The sequence below is a fragment of the Vigna unguiculata genome, chromosome 10 (assembly GCF_004118075.2).
Source record: "Vigna unguiculata cultivar IT97K-499-35 chromosome 10, ASM411807v1, whole genome shotgun sequence".
NCBI lineage: Eukaryota > Viridiplantae > Streptophyta > Magnoliopsida > Fabales > Fabaceae > Vigna > Vigna unguiculata.
In genome coordinates, this window is record NC_040288.1 from 35,358,769 (window position 1) to 35,378,438 (window position 19,670).

The 19,670-nt window shown below is 34.5% G+C and overlaps 2 protein-coding genes across 2 annotated transcripts; both read right to left on the minus strand.

The window, feature by feature from the left end:
* Positions 1 to 638: 638 nt before the first annotated feature.
* Positions 639 to 4,251, minus strand: LOC114166649. The gene is made up of 5 exons (XM_028051407.1): positions 3,840 to 4,251; positions 3,330 to 3,701; positions 2,016 to 2,825; positions 877 to 1,821; positions 639 to 699 (listed from the first exon to the last, which is right to left on the minus strand). The coding sequence occupies exons 1-5, from the start codon at positions 4,152 to 4,154 to the stop codon at positions 658 to 660; spliced, it is 2,484 nt and encodes an 827-aa protein (XP_027907208.1). The 5' UTR covers positions 4,155 to 4,251; the 3' UTR covers positions 639 to 657.
* On the minus strand, positions 4,160 to 13,596 carry LOC114165617. Its single transcript, XM_028050198.1, has 3 exons — positions 12,877 to 13,596; positions 4,269 to 4,625; positions 4,160 to 4,180 (listed from the first exon to the last, which is right to left on the minus strand). The coding sequence occupies exons 1-3, from the start codon at positions 13,594 to 13,596 to the stop codon at positions 4,160 to 4,162; spliced, it is 1,098 nt and encodes a 365-aa protein (XP_027905999.1).
* Between the last annotated feature and the right edge of the window lie 6,074 nt (positions 13,597 to 19,670).

Here is a 19,670-nt window from a genome sequence, read left to right on the forward strand (position 1 = left end):
ATTGTTTTTTTATCAGCATAAGCACACATACTAATACAGTCAATATTTTGTGACAGAGTTCATGACTTCACCTTTACTCAATATTCATGACCGTTCATCACTTTTAATCTCACACATTACATAATATAAATAATAATGTATTTCATCTTCAACTTTAATTAGGTACAACAACACATTTTTTATTTTATAAAACACAATCACACATAGTAAAATAGGGACACATTCATCTTCATCCACTCTCTATGCCTTCAATCTCCTCTTGATTACTGCAATATTGGAGTCGGCAAATCAGATTCAACCTGTACAAATTATAAGAACAATTACTATACTTTCATAAAAGTTATATATATCAAGAAAAAAATATGAATTTAATTATAGAGGAAGTAAAAGTAGCATTTTATATAGAGAATATCATTCTGTACTAAAACATCACAAAGAAATATCAATTTAAATAGAAATCAATAAGACATTAAATTACACTAAAAAGATTGCTTACATAATCAGACGTAATCGTCAAGTTATTATGCTGTGAAAAACTGCTTCTTACTAATAATAACCTGCATGTGCATAGAGCAAATGACACTATATCTCACCATAAAAAAGTAACAATTTCAGTAGCATTAGATAATATTTGATGTACCATATTCACTATCTGAGCTATTGAAGAACTAAAATGATGGCACTAGAAGCATCTGGAGCCTATTTAAAGCAAAAGAATATGTACAAGTTAATTTTAAGCACGATGCAACTCAAAAACACATTACAATAAAAATAGTGTCTGAAAATATTGTTATACATGAACCTAGAATTCCTGGACAGTATCATCTATCATTCTCTACGAAGAAAGAATGATTAAGACGTTAAAAGTTTAGGTACCTCTTTTTCAGAAGTTTTGCGCACAGCAGAATTAAGATCACTTTCTTTGTGGGGTCTCTCATATTCTGAACAATACCACTTTATGGGATGAATTATTTTGTTGAATTTACTGAAAGTTTTCATAGATCTGCACTTGATGACGTAGACTTCCTCCAAGGAGGGAAAACTTAAAGTGAAATTGCCAGAATAAAAGCACCCTAGCTCATCTAATTTTTCAAGATACAAATCCTGGAGCTGCTTAAATATTATTTCTTCGTCCTCATCAGATTCTTCCCCCTCCTTTGACACTATCTCTTCAATTGAATTACATTCTTTTATCTTCATTCTTTTGAGTTCACCCAAACCTTTTGCTGTCGAAGATTTGAACAAATATCTCAGACTATTGCAACTTTCTACCTTCAAATAACTGAGCCGCGGAAATATTATCCCATTCTCATCTAATTCATCTCCCTCCTTAGATTCCTCTGCAACAATTGCCATCAATCCCTCACAGTCTTCCACTACTATATCTTCAAGTTCCACAAGATTTTTTGCTACTGATGCAGGAAACACACTTGTAAGGCCTTTACATTCCTTAACATGTACTTCTTCTAGACGACTCATGTTTAGAATTCCATGAGGATCTTCACTCCAAATATTCTCCAGATTTGGTAACTTCGATAAAACCAATTTCCTCAGAGGGAAAGTAATTAACGTGTCTTTTGTTGCACATTTGACATCAAATATGGTTTTGACAGAATCAGAGTTTCCAACTTCCAATGTTTTCAATCTAGGCAGTAAAGGAAGTAAATGGAAGGGTAGCACTGCATCTGATAAAAATCTGCAGTCATTCACAGTCAATGTTGCCAAGTCACTGAAACAGAGGTCGGGGATATGCACTGAGCCATGCCATATCTCTTGTAGTCCTGGCCTACTTTCAAGATCAAGTTCCTCAAGCTCTGAAATCTGCATGTGCGAAACGATAAATAAAAATATGAAACTAATTATTTTTTATTATGAAAAAAAACCCAGTTGACAATTGAGATTTATAGTTTTATTTAGTTATCATAAAGTTATTAATTTGTTCAACCGTTACGTTATGTTTGAAACATGTAAACAAAAGTTATTGTTATGAATAATAAAAATAATTAACGACGTACCTTTCTCAGAAATTCCTTCCTCATAGTAAAGTTGAGACCAGTTTCCAATGGAGTGTTTGATCCTTCAAGTTTAACTTGAGACAATTTGTCTGCTTTTAGCATACCTGGACATAAACTTACCATATTGTCGCAATCTGTTACTGACAATTCCTCCAACAATGGAAAACTTAAACTGCCTTTGTAAAACCTTAGGAGATTTTTCAGATTTTTAAGATTCAAACAATTGAGCTTCGGAAATATTATTTCATCCTCATCTGATTCCCCCCCTTTAGATACTATTTCTTCGATTAATTCACACTCTTCTATCTCCATTCTTTGTAGTTTTGCCAAACTTTTGGCTGTTGAAGATGTGAACAAATATGACAAGCTACCACAACTTTCAACTTTTAAACATATCATATTCGAGAAAGACACTCTGCCTGATACCAAGTTTTGTAAACTGGAACAGCTAATGACTTCAAAGGTTTCTAGATTTCTGACAAAGGGTTCGGTCCATGAGTTGTCTAACCCAATGGAAACTAGCTTTTCAAGGGACTCCAAGCGTAGTTCTTTCAATTGTAAAAGAATTTCACTATTATTAGGTCTTTGAAGGCAGAAAATCCGCTCGAAGGAACTACTACACACCACAAGCTTCTCTGCATTTGGCAACTGTTGTAGAAATCCATACTCCGGAAATTCATCACACTCATTATCAAAGCACAAAGTAAGAACTTTTAACTTGTGTAAAAGGTTTCTCTGAAATTTCCCATCCACAATCATCTTCAGTTCATTTTCACCCACTGTCAGATGTTCTAAGTTCGGTGTAATTAGCTACAAAGAGAAACCAATAACGAAGTGAAAGCAGTTAGCACAAGTCATAGATTCGGCTCTCTATATAAAATTGAAATTATGAACTTTCATGCTAAAATAAGCCTGATAATTTGTGAAAAACTAAACAAATCAATATAACACAAAAATAGATGTGAACAAGTCAATTTAAAAGAAAAAAACGTTTATTTAAAAAAAAATGTAAAAAAGATGATCTAGCCAGGCCAGGTACCTGTTAATAAGGCCATATATACCGTATGCATTTACAACAATTGAGTTTAAAATTTTAGATGAAAGGTGATAATGAAAAAAACTTTCGATGGTTGGTAGGAGATTGTTTATCAAGATTTAAGCAATATATTTGATGCATGTATGTAATTGTTTTGGAAAAGAAAAATCCTCAAATGCATGTAGTATTATACTGTTGGATCATGAATGCAATGTACACTACTATGATTCAACTTCGGTAAATCACAGTATCAATGACGTTACACTGAGGAATCTAACCTTAGGATTTGTTTGTTCTGAATGAGCTGGATTAGGGTCTGTAACAATTTCAGCAGGATCTTCATTCCAAACAGTTTCAAGATTTGGCAGCTTCAGTAAAACTAATTCCTTGAGAGGAAAAGTGAGTGTGTCTTGTGCATATTTGACATCAAATATAGTTTTGACAGAATCACAGTTTCGAACTTCCAATGTTTGCAATTGAGGCACCAAAGGAAGCACACGGAAGGGGACTACATATGATAAAAGTTGGCACCCATCCACAATCAAGGTTTCCAAGTAAGTGAAACAAAAGTCGGGGATTTGCAGTGAGAGACGCCATATCTCTTGTAGGTCTTCCCTATCTTTGAACTCAAGATTCGATCTCTTACCAATCTTGCGAAATCATCACATGTAAACGAATAAATAAAAATATGAATTATTTTCTGTATGATTATTCTATATTTATTTTGTTTGTTATGACAGAAAATGTCCCTTATTTGCTACCAGAACGTTGAATAAATAAACACGTACCTTGCTCATAAATTCCTTCCACATAGTAGAGCTAAGATCAATTTCCAATGGAATAGCTTCTCCATAACCAACTATAACTTCACACAACTTACTTGCCTTTAGAGTACCTGGACATAAAGTTACCATCTTGTCGCAAGCTGTTATTGACAATTCCTCCAACGACGGAAAACTTAAACTTCCTCTGTAGAACCTTCTTAGATTCTGTAAGCAATCAAGATTCAAACGACTGAGGTTCGGAAATATTATCTCATCCTCATCTGATTCCTCCTTATTAGACACTATCTCTTCAATTGATTCACAATTATTTATCTCCATTCTTTTCAGTTGACCCAAACTCTTGGCTGTTGAGGATGTGAACAAATATGATAAGCTACGACAACCTTCTACTTTCAAACATATCAGATTGGAGAAAGACACTGTGCATGCTACCAAGCTTTTTAAGCTCCCACATTTAATGACTTCAAAGGTTTCTAAGTTTCTGACAAAGGAATCAGTCCAAGAGTTCTCTAACCCAATGGAAACCAGCTCTCCAAGGGACTCCAATTGTAACACTTTCAGCTGTTGTAACACATTATTACCACTTTCACAACAGAACATCTCCTTGAAGGAATCATCACACACCACAAGTTTCTCTATATTCGGAACCTCTTCTAGAATTTTATATCCAAATACATCCGAACCCAAGCAGAGAGTAAGAACATCCAAGTTGTGCAAGAGGTTTCTCTGAATTTCTCCACGCAAAATCATTTCTACTCCATTTTTCCCCACTGACAAACACTTCCATGACTGAAAAAAGGCACCAATAACGAAGGTTATGGCAATTAGACATCCATCTCTTTTATATACAATGACATAAATAACCTTGCACGTTGAAAGTTTGCTGATAAGTAATTATCGGTGACAAATTAACTACGTGATTGTTTATAAAGGTTGGAGCAACATTAGTTTTAGAAAAGCAAAAGTGAAGGCTGAGAAATCTTTACTCATTCACAACTTAAAGTATGGGCTTGAATCATAGATAATTACTCAATAACTAATTTTTGGTATTCTGATTTATATATGTGTCCAATTACATGTCTAAAATTAATGAACGTTTAGTCACGTTATAAGAATAGGTTATAGGCATGTTGGGAATTCATCATCAGTTATACTTTTACAGTGTTTATTACCCTGAGTTACATAGATTGAGAGCCGGGGGCCAATTATGATATGTAACAACTGTCAGAGTTTTTGATAATGTGGAGGACGCTGTTTGATCTATTATTTTAGGTGAACATACATTTGTTCGTAGAAATGTAAGGAAATACAACACTTGCACCAAAGTGTAAGTCACATGCTGAAGGATATCACTCTCTCTTGTCACCAGAACATCTCATTTATATATAAGAAAATAATTTTTTGACACTACAAAAACCACTTACAATTCTCTTTTAGAGGTAATATACTAACTAAAAAAGTGAAGTATCAGTGCAGAAAGCATATTTAATTATGCATGCTTCGTTTTTAAAAACGAAGCTTATGATGTAGTGACATTTTTTAAATTATTTGTAGAACTATAAACACCGGTTCTAACATAACCGAAACGTATACCCGTAACCTTATAAGTATTGTTTTTTTGACTCATGTTCTAAATAAAGCTTTTATTTTTATGTATATATTTGGTGTGACTGAAAATGTAAGATTTGACTAATGTGTATGGATTTATTGATCCTAACTCATTCATTGGGCAATAAGTCAAGTGACATCCAAACACATATCACCAATTGTTTAGGACAGGGGAAATAAATAAATTTCACCAGTAACAATGATTTTAGTTTCAATTTAGACGCCATTGCCATATTCTTGTAATTTTCCTAAGAGATAAGAGATAAAACTATTGTATGATTTTGTTCATTTCACAAACCTTCCTCAAGAATCTCAAACAAATAATAGATTAGTAAGAACTTCAATTATTTAGAAATTGTGTTGATATATTTATAGTACAGTAAACAAATCGGCTCATATAAATGTTTACCATATTATACAATATATAACGACAATTTTTGTGCTGATATTACGATTGATTGGAAACAAGTAATAATTTAATTTATCCAAAATACTTTACAAGTTTTTCTTTTTATATAGTAATTAAAATTATTCTCTTTTATCTATAAATACGACAATCTCACGCCAATGTATGAGAATTCAATAACGTATTACGTATGTAAGAATATCTTGTGTCAGCTATATTATAAAAATGTACAATAATTTGATCTACTCTACTATGTAATCATTACATTATTTAAAGTACTATCTGTATTCTACTGTGGTTTATGGCTGTATTATGTTTTGAATCGGTTGTCTATTCGTTATTATGTAGGCAAAATCATAAACGAAAAATATATTCAAAAAGAACTTAATAATACACTTAGGTTATTATCAAAATCGAAACATATTAAGAAGTAAAAAGTATAGGCTTTGATTATTACCAAAACCAAAAGCATATTACGAATAATATGTTTTTGTTGTTACTACAACCAGTTCCTTTCCCCTTTTAAATATTTTTAAATTATTTTCGATAGTGATCAACAATAAACTTTGATTATTTTAAGAACCAAAACATGTAGTATCAATTAATAGGCTTCAGTTATATAAAGGAACAGAAAGTTATTCCCATTCTTTCTATTTTTAAATATTTTTGAATTTTTTTTGACAGGCTTCGATTCTTCTAACTAGCCAAAGCATATACTTCAAATAAAATTAGTTTTCTGAAGACAATATGTCTCGGTTATCTCCCAATAACTTGTGCTTATTTCTTTGTTTTCTGATTTTAAACTTTTTCAATTATGTTGGATTTCGCTTGTCATAACGATCGAACTATTTTTGAAGTATAGACTATCGTGAAGAACTCGAGCATACCCACCATTTTTTACTATGTTTGTATATACTCTGGTCGGATAACCAGAGTATACCATCAAAAATAACTAATGTTAAAGTTAGTTACTGTATTAGTAAACTTTTGTATTTGTAAAAGACAAAAATTAAAAAATAAAATAATAAATATAAAGTGGTTGTAAAGATTTATTGAGTCTCAAAGTATTATATTGCCTGTAAAATATTTCATTGTAAAATACATGCAGAGAGTACATATGGTGTCTCCACTAATCTAATCAATGGTGTATATGTGGGTGAGTGTAGGTCATATAAATGGTAGATATGTTGCGGGATGGCTAGTTTCTGCTGTATCGGTAGCTGCTATGTTAGATATGAGGACGTTTGTTTTTTAGTTTATGGTTAGTGACTATGTTTTTTTTTTTTCTGTTTGGTGTAGATCTATTATCAGCGTCACATAATCAAAAGACAAACATTTTGGATGAAAGAAAATACGGGATATTATATATATATATATATATATATATATATATATATATATATATATATATATATATATATATATATATATATTATGTCTCTATAAACGAAAGTCAAATCCGTGAAAATTAATTAATTAATTAATAATTACGCATAGTGAGAGCTTTTATCACATTAAATTCTCACTACAATAAAAACTGAAATTACCGACGAAATTTTACCGACAGATATATTTTTGTCGGTAAATTTGAATTACCGATGGATTTTACCGACGGATTCTCAAATTTTAATTACTGACGGAAAAATCCTTCGGTAACACAAATTTCATTTACCGACAGAAAATTCGTCGGTAAAATTCGTCGGTAATTCAAATTTTTTTTACCGACAAATTTTTCCATCATTAAAAGAAGCGGAAAATTTTCCGCCAAAATTTGAATTATCGACAAATTTTTCTGTCAAAAAATCTGTCGATACTTACATAACTCAAAATCCGTCGATAAAAGAAGCGAGAATTTTTCCGCCCAAATCTCACCTTATAAGAAGACGATAAGAAGAAGAAAAGAAGAAGAAGGAGAAGGAGAAGGAGAAGGAGAAGGAGAAGGAGAAGGAGGAGGAGGAGGAGGAGGAGGAGGAGGAGAAGGAGAAGGAGAAGAAGAAGGAGAAGGAGAACAAGAAGGAGAAGAAGAAGAAGAAGAAAAAGAAGAAGAAAAAGAAGAAGAAGAAGGAGAAAGAGAAAGAGGAGAAGAAGAAGAAAAAAAATGAGAAGAAGGAGAAAGAGAAAGAGGAGAAGAAGAAGAAGTAGAAGAGGAAGAAGAAGAAGTACAAGAGGAAGAAGGAGAAGAAGAAGAGGAAAAAGGAGAAGATGAAGGAGAAGAAGGAGAAGAAGAAGAAAGAACAAGAAGAAGACGACGGCGACGGAAAAGAAGAAAAAGAAGAAAAAGAAGGAGAAAGAGAACAAGAAGGAGAAAGAGAACAAGAAGGAGAAGAAGGAGAAGAAGGAGAAGGAGAAGAAGAAAAAGAAAAAGAAGAAGAAGAAGAAGGAGAAAGAGAAAGAGGAGAAGAAGAAAAAAAAATGAGAAGAAGGAGAAAGAGAAAGAGGAGAAGAAGAAGAAGTAGAAGAGGAAGAAGGAGAAGAAGAAGAGGAAGAAGGAGAAGATGAAGGAGAAGAAGGAGAATAAGGAGAAGAAGAAGAAGAAAGAACAAGAAGAAGACGACGGCGACGGAGGTGGCGGCGACGATGGTGGCAGCGGTGACGACGGTGGCAGCGACGACGACGTTCACAGCGACCACGAAAAAAAAAAAGAAAAAAAAATTGAAAGAGGGAGGAGGAAGAAGATGAACAGTGCAACAAATTTACCGACGGATATTTTGATAATTACCGATGAATTTTTCGGTCAGTAATTACCGATGGATTTCTTCGTCGATAATTATTGACAGATTTATCGATGGATTTTTTTGTCGATAATTACCGACAGATTTACCGACTGATTTTTCTGTCGGTAATTAACGACGAAACATGATTTTCATCGGTAAAATTTTACCGACAAGCATTTTACTGACGGATTTTATACCATCGATAATTTGTCGATAATGTTGATTTAGCGACGAATTTTGACCATTGCCGACGAATTTTGACCGTCGATAATATCGGCTTTTTTTGTAGTGTCTGACAAGTATGAGGTGAAAAAGTACTAGCTCAAGTGATTGAGAGTACTTGGTTGTGTTGAAAGGACTTAGGTTCGAGTTCTATGTATGTCATTTATGTGTTATATACTTTATAATTCTTTTAATAGTGTGCTGGATCGTGATAAGTGAAAACATAACTTTAGAATTGTGTGAATTATCATGAAATATGAATTTGTTAAATGGTTGTGCATTGAATTGAACATTGGCATGGTTATGGGTTTAAACATTGGTAGAACCAAATTAAGCTTTCTTTTTGCCAATTTTTCGTTAGGCATGAATATGAAAGGGAAGAGCAAACCCTAGCTGAATGGGCAGCCAAGGGAGGCTGAAAAACAGTCCATAATGGACTTTGAATAGTAATTAAGTTAGCTTAATGCTAATTCTCGTTTTTCTCTTCATCATTGCTAATTAAGGCATTTTTTAGTGGGAATTAAGGGAGAGAGAAAGAGTTTTGGTGCTGTCATTGTTGAGCATTGTGAGAGGTGCAAATTCAGATAGTGTGTGGTAAGAATTGAGTGCAATTGGGAGCTGAATTGAAGGGAAGTGTTAGGCAGCCTAGTGATCAAAGAGGAACTCTCCAAATTTCCAATTTTAAGCAAAAGAATTCTCGGTTAGGAAAGTTTACCACACTAATTTTATGTTTTGATTGACTGTATAATATGTATAACTTGATTATGCATGATTTCCCTCTGTCAAGTTTATATTTCTGGGTTTCTGGAAAAATTCCAAAAATCGCCTAGCAAGTATGCATAGCTGCCAAGCGATGCATGCTGGTCTTATGGTTTCTAGGTTCCAGATGAGGAACCGCCTAGCGGTACGAGCTTGACCGCTAGGTGACACATGTGCGCCAACCCAATTTATGGGTTTTTGATGAACTGCCTGGCGGTGATGAACACTCGCCAGGCGACGTGAGTCAATTTGACTCAATTTTTGGTGTTTTGGGGTTTTGGGTTGATTCTGTTCGGGGAAAAAGATAGTACTAACTATTTGGAAATTATTGGAAGTCAAAATTCGCTAAATTATGTGTAATTGAGGGTTCCATTGAGTGAAAATTGTATGAACATCTATTTTAGAGTTGATGATTTGGGGATACTCAAATTTGTACTATGTTAAGAGGTAATGTCAGAGGAATTTCGTATATTGAGGATTTTATGAAGGAACCTTGAATCTAAACACGTCAATGTAGCATATTGGATCCTAAATCAATTGAAACCAGAACGGTAGGGGTTAAATAAGGTTTGCAAGTGTTGAGAGGAGTTCTAGGTTCCTGGAATAATAGGAACCGCCTGGCGGCACTCAGTTCGCCGCTAGGCGCTGTATCAGGGATGCGGGCTCTGTGGGTTTGCTGTGTTGTGGTGGTTGGGAAACTCATTAGGATCATGTGAGGTACAATTTTTGTTAGAACTAGAAATATTACAGGGATGGGCCTAATTTGGAACTTAGGGTAAAAGTTACCGAGGTTTAACTATGAAGTATTGTGGTATGGATGACTTAATGTAATGGAAAATTCTATTTTTGGGGAATTGTAAGACAATATGGTTAAGTCATTGTAATGGAAGGATGGTATGAGGGGTAAGAGTTCATAAATGCCTATAGGGGTGATTATATGGATAAACATTAATTTTAATCCATGGAATAGATCACAGTCCTGAGAGGAATTAGACTATACTAAGACTAAAATATTACTAGTAGGATTTCTAAATAATTGCGAGGATGAATTCATAGCAGGGGTGTAAAGCATAAGAGTAACTTAAGACTATGTGTGACTAAGGATTTTAAGGATATGATTTTGAATGAGAAATTCTGGGTGTAGCAATTATGTAAGTGCTTTTATTGAGCCAAGACGTAAAGATTGGATTGGTTGAGTGACTATGTGAGTAAGGGTGTGAATTGTAGTACCTGAAATCAAACCAAAATCAGTACTACGCGAGTACTTGTGTGGCGCCTGGTGGCAGTATGTGACCCGCCAGGTGGAAGTTACCAAAAAAAAAAGAGAACTCGAACGTGAGGCGCCTGGCGACAAAGGGTGTTCCGCCAGGCGACACCTGCAAGAATAATGGCAACAGAGGCGCTTAGCGCTTGACGATACGCGTCCCCCGCCAGGCAGTCTGGAAGCCTGATGTGCCTGGTGCCTAGAGTGCTGCGTTAGGCGATACCGTGAAGGAAAGGTGCTTTGCTTGCTTTGATGTGAGTGGTCTACAAGGCTTCTAGTATATCTTAAAGATCAACTTGCTGGTGTTCCTGAGTTGTGGCTCGGAACGTATCCCTTGAGTTGTGGCTCCAGATAGGGGTTAAGCACGTTGTATTCCTTGAGTTGTGGCTTGTAATAGCATCTCTTGAGTTGTGGCTCGGGATGACGGATGAACACGAGGAACTCTTGAGTTGTGACTCGGGTTGGCGAGTGTTGTCGATGTGAGTGTGCACGTTGTGGCGTGTACGGATTGGGTCTATTAGATTGCCCTCCTCAGTAATAAGCTGACGAGTTTGGTAGTTTTAGGACATTACGAATGTTATTTGTATTGGAAACTCCACCTGACGTTACGCTGTGTGATCTATAGCACGATTTCCCGAACGTGCTCTATTAGTTGTGGCTGAGAGGTGTGGCAACAAGACATCTTGAGATACTCACTAGAAGACGTAGAACACGATGAACATGGTGGTGACCATGATTGTATGAAATCAAAGGATGAACGTTCTTTGGTGTGATTGTGATATAAATATGTTGTATATATGATTATTTATTGTTAGCTCACCCTATCTATTTGTGTTTGGCGATGATCGTGTACGCGATACACGGAAGCAGATGATATTGCAGGTGGATTTCGTGAGACATAGAGCTGGAGTGGGGCTAGCTTGGGAATTTATCAGAGATTTTAATATGCTTTTGAATAAGTTGTAAACTTTTAAATTATCATACTTGAGTTTTGTAATTGGATTTATAATTATGGATTGTTTTGGAATAAATTCTGAGGTATTAAATGTTTTAATTTCTCGCGTTTTTTGGGGAAATGATATTTCAATAAATGGAAGTTATTATTTATTTCTTTATTTTATTTATTTAAATCCATAATATCTGGTCGGAATGTTACAATATGCAACCTCTAGAATATCCCATGCTTCCTTTGAAGATGCAACGTTTGCAATTTTCTCGAAGCCTGACTTGTCCACAACATTGTACAAGAAATACAAAGCCGACTTCTCTTTCACTCGCTTCTTCTTCAATGCGACAATCTTGCCCACCATCTGATTTGCATCATCCGCGTGTTCTTGATACTCGGTCTCCACTATCTCCCAAGTATCTTGGGATCCCATAAGGGTCTTCATCTGTAGACACTAATTATTGTAATTTGTCTTCTTCGACAATTGCGGCACCGTCATACCATTAACAACTTTTGTCATCTCTCCTTCTTTTTTCCAAAGTACTAAAGTGCACACCTTTTCTTTTTCACACTACTCTTTCTCCTTTTTTTCACTCGGTACTCAGAGCATAAAACTTTTTATACATTTTTGTTGGAGAAAACTCACACACACACTAAAAGAATATGCAACATAACTCACTATAGTGTTTTTATTGATAGAGAATGGGCTATTATATAGTCACTTACAAACCAAATATTAAAAAACCAAACTTAATCTTAATCTAATATAATCTAATATAATCTAATATGCCATATTAACAAACTAAATCTTAGATATTCCAACCGACTAAAATAAGAACTAACTTAAATCTAATTCACCGAATATAAAATACCCTATCATTTTGCTAAATAAAAACAATTCTGTAATCTAAAACATAATCTAAAAATTACCTAACAAAATTAAAATTATCTAAAAAAATTAAAGATTATCTAACTGTTAATAGGCAAAGAAGATAGAAGATTTATACGTAAAGTTTATGTTCACAGTATTTCGTACTTCATATGGAACGATGACAAACAACTAACGAGACTGATGATTCCACATTAAATTCAGGAGGAAGTAATGGAAGAGTAGTACGTACCTTTTTAGTACTGACTTGATTCTCGGTATGTGATTCTAGATGTGCAAAATTGTCGCACTGCCGTGAGCTGTAGTAAAAGTACTTGAACATGGGCAGACCCTTTAGTTCCAATGATCTCACCAAGGGACACGGGAGATCTTCATTTGCTCCGCTTGGATCTGTATCATCCTCAGCAACAATTGTCATCAGTTCCTTACAGTCTTCCACTTCTAGATTTTTAAGCTCTAAAAGATCTTGGGCTATTGATGCTGGAAACACATTTGTAAGGCCTCTACATTGCATAACATTTACTTCTTGTAAATGATTCATATTTAAAATTCCACGAGGATCTTCATTCCAAACATTCTCCAGATTTGGTAGATCGTATAAAGTTAAGTTCTTCAGACCAAAAGTTATTGTGTCTTGTGTTGTACATTTGACACCAATAATGGCTTTGACGGAATCACAGTTATTAACTTCAAACGTTACCAAATTAGTTAAGAAAGGAAGCAAACTAAATGGTAGCAGTACATCTTCCTCTACTAGATCTTCAAGTTCCACAAGATCTTTAGGTTCTATTGGTGGAATCACACATGTAAGGCGTTCACATTTCTCAACATGTATTTCTTCTAGATTATGCATGCTCATAATTCTGTGAGGATTTTCATTCCAAACGTTCTTTAGATTTGGCAACTCAGATAAACTCAATTTCTTCAGGGAAAAAGGATCGGCTGGTCCCATAAATGTCACATCTCTGTTTTGTGTTGTACATTGGACATCAAAGATGGTTTTGATAAACTTACAGTTTTGAACTGTTAATGTTTCCAAATTAGTTAAGAAAGGAAGTAAATTGAATGGTAGCAATACATCTGATGAAAACTGGCAACCATCCACCGTTAGAGATTCTAAGAGACCGAAGTAGGAGTTTGGAATTGACCGTGAGCCAAGACATAACTCTTCTATATCTCCCTCACTCAAGTTTGATATACTCTCCTGCAAAAGAACTTACATTTAGAATTATATTTTCGTCACATTCAAATTTGTTTGAACGGTTTGGGAATTTTCCTTCTTTTGATATAATAATAATAATAATAATAAAAATAAGTATAAGACAACATAATAATAAAATGGATTAAATATATTTTTTTTCTTCAAATTATTTTAAAAAATTATGTTCGTTTTCTAAGTTTATACGTATTTGGTTCATAGACTTTATCCTTCCAACCGACGTAGATGTTCAACATTTTCGTTTTTAAACTTCATTTATCACGTAATAAACGTTCAATACTTCGTTTTCTAAAAAAAAATGTTTTATTTGATTTTTGATTCTTGTGTTATTGTTAGAGTGACATTGAGCTAAGTGTTAAGGCTGTATTTATTTGCTTAAAAGAGGAAACAAATACATAAATGATTGCTGTAAATGAAAAGAATTATGATTTATGAAAGTGCAAGATAAAAAACCTGGTTGTCAAGAAATTTCATCTTTCCTTTTATTATTCAAAAGTCAAATTTTATCTGTGATGAAGAATAGGATTTTGCACACCAATAAGTGTGTGGTTTATTTGACAATATGTAAAAAATATAATATTTGTAATCACACTACATATTTAAAAAAAATTGAAGAAGAATCGGTCCTTATATACTTCTAAATTAGGTAAAAATAAATAGTATATGTTGAATTGCTTCACAAATTTGAGGTAAAAAAAAAAAGGTATTCCCCATTTAGATCACTTACACGAGTTTCAAAAGTTCTTAGATCAATAATAAATAATAGGTATCAATTTGGTGAAGCTTGAGATTCCAGATGCTAAAAGAAAATAGGTATAATTGACGACCATTATTCGTTAGTAACAGCATAGTCAGTAATATTTACGGACATAATGTGAAATATGTTGGCAATTGTCAACAAAATCATTTTTGTCATTAAATTTGTTTTACAGATATTTTGTCGTTAGTAATTACTGAAAGATGTATTCTAAGGTAATTATCGTCATCCTTCAACAACTCTGTGTTTACACTTGCAAAAGGGAAAGTAAGTTGTCTATCTACTAGAAAAGTTGAATATACGCATCCTACCCAAGCATGCAAGGAAACTATCCAAATTTAAAGGTTAACGAAGGAACTTAGAAACAAGCAATAAAAGATTGTTGTATATTAATAGTAAAAGTGTGTTTCATATTATAAAGAATTCTATCTTCCACTATAGGACAAAAGTGATAGGTATAATCTATTACTTTGTTCGAGAAGCAGTAAAGCAAAGCAATGGAGCTCATTCAAGACTTACTCAACAGAAATTGAAAGTTTTAGTTTCGGCAAGTCTTAGATAAAAATAGAAAAATAAAGAGATTTTTGTGGTTTATGATTAGTTGAATAAATACACTAATTCTCGAGAATCAAAAAATATTTTATATTTGTTGATAAATCAAGTTCGCTTTTGAGAGTTTGAAGCCGGACTCCGGCTTCACACGATTGTCTCCTTTGTATGCCTTTTACAGAATATCTTACGTTTCTTTTGAAGACTGAACATTCATCCTCTCAAAGTCGGACTCATCAACAACTCGGTACAACACATATAGAGCCGCTTTCTTCTTTTCTCGTGTTGCTTTTTAATGTAGCAAGTTGAGCTATCGTCAGTTCTCCAACGTCCTCTGGTTCTTGGTGCCCATTTTCGACCACCTCCCATACTTCCTGGGAACCAAAGAGAGCCTTCATCTACAAGCTCCAGTTATCATAGTTGACACCTTTTGATAACTTCGGCAAGAGCATGTTGTTAGCAAGGTTGGTCTTTTCACTCAATCTCTCTTACTCTCAAATACTCTTTCTAATGCACTCATACTCTCGAGCTCCGATGCCAATTTGTTGACAAATCAAGTCGGCTGATGTAAAATAAGAACTCAGTGATGAAAGAACACTTTGTATATTATGCTTGCTGCAACTTTAAAATGAATAGTACATGGTTATTTATAGGTCCCTAAGAGATGACCCTTCAACTACATCGAAATCCCAAAAGGCACTCTAGACTTTAAAACATATTCTAGACTCCAAGACGTAATCTACACCCAACAAGGTATTTCAGTACATGCCACAATCATTACCCGACGCTTTCTTTAGTTATCCACCTTTCTAAAATTATTCTACCCACACGGCAACTACCTAGGACACGTTACTGCATTTAATGTTCACCCATCAAAATCCCCCCATAAACTTAAATGTTCTTCTTGTCCTTCATTCCAAGTATCATCTTGTTGTTCTCGAACAAAGTGGTCGATAGTGGCTTTGTAAACATATCTGCAGCTTGAGCTTGGCTTTCGATGTGCACTAACTCCACATTTCCTTCTTTCACTTGTTCTGGGACGAAGTGAAACCGAACATCAATATGCTTGCTTCTCTCATGATTGACCGGGTTCTTCGCCAATTCAATGACCGACTTGTTATCAACTCGGATCACAATCCCTTTTTCTTGATTTAACTCTAGCATTCTTAGAAGGCTTCTAAGCCAACAGCATGGCAGACACTCCAGAATGTTGCAACGTACTCGGCTTCACATGTTGACAACGTTACAATGGACTGCTTCTTCGAAAGCCAAGTGAACGTTGTGTTCCCATGAAGAATACACATCCAGACGTGCTTTTACGGCCATCAATATCTCCACACCAGTCGTTATCCGAGTAGTTGACTAGTTGGTAATAATTTGACATGGTATACATTAGGTCAAGCGACATATATCCTTTTATGTACCTTAGAATTTTGTTTAGTGTCTTCCAATTAGTATACCTCGGCTCGTCCATATACTGACTTGATATTCCATAACTTAGCATTAAATTTGGTCTGGTATTTGTAGGATACCTAAGGCTTCCAATCAGACTTCGGTATTTGATCGCATCAACTCAGTCTCCATCTGCATACCTAGAAAGCTTTGTGTCGGGTTCCATATTGGTGGAAATCGGGTTCCAACTTGTCATCTTAAACTTTTTCAAGACCTCCTCGGCATACATTTCCTGTGACACAAAGATGTCATTCTTTCCTTGAGCAACTTCCAAGCTAAGAAAGTACTTCATAAGACCTAAGTCGATCATTTCGAACTCCTTCATCATATCTTCCTTAAACCCTTGAATCAGCTCGACATTATTCCCCATGAATATAAGATCATCAACATATAGGGCAATAAACATCACATCTTCTCCACTCTTCTTTATGTAAAGAGCATGTTCATAAGGACATTGCTCATACCCATTCTTCTTGAAGTTTGAATTCAGACTTGCTTCACACGATTGTCCCCTTTGTATACCTTCTGCAGAATATCCTACGCTTCTTTCGAAGACTGAGCATTCGCTATCTTCTCAAAGTCAAACTCATCAACACCTCGGTACAACACGTACAGACCCGCTTTGTCCTTTGCACATGTTGCTTTTAATGTAGCAAGTTGGGCTATCGTCAGTTCTTCAACACGTCTTTTAGTTCTTGGTACCCATTTTCGACCACCTCCCATACTTCCTGGGAACCAAAGAAAGCCTTCATCTACCGGCTCTAGTCATCATAGCTGACGCTTTTTGATAACTTCGGCAGAGACATGCTATTAATAAGGTTGGTCATTTCGTTCAAACTCTCTTACTCTCAAACAATTTTTCTAATACACTCAGACTCTCAAACTCTGATTCTATTGAGAAATCAAGTCGACTGATGTAAAATAAGAACTCGGCGATGAGAGAACACTTTGTATATTATGTTCACTGAAACTTTAAAATGAAGTACATGGTTATTTACATGCCCTGAGAAATGACCCTTCAACTCCAAGACGTAATCTACGCTCAAGGTATTTCGGTGCATGCGACAATTAGGGGTGGCAAAATGGGTTGGGCCCAACGGGCCAGCCCGTCAGTCCGTGCTAAAAGGAACGGGCTGGGTTGAAGATTTTAACCCGTCAGTCCGTTTTGGCCTGTCCCGTCCAACCCGTCAACTTGACGGGCCAAAGTACGGGCCAGCCCGTCTTGGTCCGTTGGCCCGTTTTAAATCATTAACATCTACAAATTAAGTTTGAATTATTAGTTATAATTGAATAATTTAATATGTAAATATAAACAAATTTTAAAAATAAAACATTAAAAAATTTGAAAACTAATTAAAAAAATATAAAAAAAAACTAGACGGACCAGCCCGACCCAACCCGTTAGCCCCCTATTGGCCCGTTTCTATTTAACGGTCCGACCTATTTTTTGACGGACCACATACGGACCGGGCCAAAACGGGTCAGGCTGACCCATTTGCCACCCCTAGCGACAATCAATACCCGACGCTTTCTTTACTTCTGCACCTTTCTAAAATTCTTCTTCCAACACGGCACTTAGCTAGGACACGTTACTACATTTAATGTTTACCTATCATTAATATTATTTTAATTAATAGTCTATACACGAAGCAATTGTTTTTTAATGGTAAAATAGTTGTACAAATTGGTATATTAAAAGAGAATAAGAAATCTAGTTAAAGGTGAAATTTAGTGTTTAATTTATTTGTTACAAAAAGGAGCACCCAAAAATCACTTTCTTTTTTATGCTTGATGAAAAAATCAAAGGTAGAAGAGTCACTACAAGAAAAAATATTTTTAACGGAGGTTTATTTTTACATTACCCAGGATTAAAACCTCTACAAAGTTCTTTACCCGGGGTTTCGATTTCCCCCGCTAAACCATCCCTGGAGAAGGTGTTAGCCAGGGTTTTTACGAACCCCAGGAAGCACCAATCAATAACGAAGGTTTTTTATCCTCATGTATTTAACATAGGTTTTAAAACCTCGGTTAAGTTTTGTGGGTTTATAACCCCGGTTAATTACCATGAATTTTGAAACCTCCGTAAAATATCGTGAATTTTGAAACCTCCATAAAATACTATGAGTTTTAGAACCTCCATAAAATAACATAGGTTTCAGAACCCCCATAAAATACCATGGGTTTCAAAACTCCCTAAAATACCCTGGGCTTCAAAACCTCCGTAAAATACTATAGGTTTCAAAACCTCCGTAAAGTACCATAGATTTTTAAATTATTATTATTATATTTTTTTACTCATTTATCATTTATGTATTCATATATATTTTTTCAATCACAATTATTTACATTTATTCTATTTTTTTAATCTATATTTTATGAAATTATACATAAATAAATATAAACTCATCAAATTGACAAATTATTTATAGATGACTAAATGTATTTCAAAGTATAACAAATATACGAATTCAAATTCAAATTCAAGTACAATATTAGTCAGCAAAAACTATCATGAAGTACTGCAATGGTTCTCAAAACATAAAATGATTCAATTAACTTCCACATTATATTATATTCTTCAACTATCACATATGATTTTCCTTATGTACAGAACTTGTTGTATTAGTTGGCACACTTCCTTGATCAGAAACCTATAATATAAATGTGAATCATAATTACAAATGTAAACTCTGAAAAATAAAATAAGTTATGCAATCTTAAACATTACCGGTGCAAGATTGAACATAGTCAACTCAGGAGGCAATTGACTTTGATAATTTTGAGAAAAGAAGTTCAGGAATTATTACTGTGTGCCTTGGATCCATCTTACAATGTAATGAAAAGAAAGATTAATCATAATCCAGGATTCAAGTTGAGTGGATGAGAATGAAAAAAAATTTAATTATAATTTGTCGACAAAAATTTTCCATTAAATTTCACGAAAATTATATCAGATAGCTACAACACCATAATAGTACTTCGTGTAGCATATGCATCAAAGGGTAGTATATTAAAGAGTATCATACGCTGACAATCTTCTTCATATTTT

Bases quoted from the DNA above. Each gene is read 5' to 3' on its own strand.
- LOC114166649 (XM_028051407.1), bottom strand. From the start codon at position 4,154: ATGGAGATAAATAATTGTGAATCAATTGAAGAGATAGTGTCTAATAAG. The intron at 1,822-2,015 runs GTACGTCGTTAA...TCGCACATGCAG, and splicing joins GGAAGGAATTTCTGAGAAAG to ATTTCAGAGCTTGAGGAACT. The intron at 700-876 runs GTACCTAAACTT...TGCTTTAAATAG, and splicing joins GCAAAACTTCTGAAAAAGAG to GCTCCAGATGCTTCTAGTGC.
- LOC114165617 (XM_028050198.1), bottom strand. From the start codon at position 13,596: ATGGGACCAGCCGATCCTTTTTCCCTGAAGAAATTGAGTTTATCTGAG. The intron at 4,626-12,876 runs GTACGTACTACT...GCCTTTTTTCAG, and splicing joins ATCAAGTCAGTACTAAAAAG to TCATGGAAGTGTTTGTCAGT. The intron at 4,181-4,268 runs GTAGCATGCACA...CATCCTCAACAG, and splicing joins GTGGGAGCTTAAAAAGCTTG to CCAAGAGTTTGGGTCAACTG.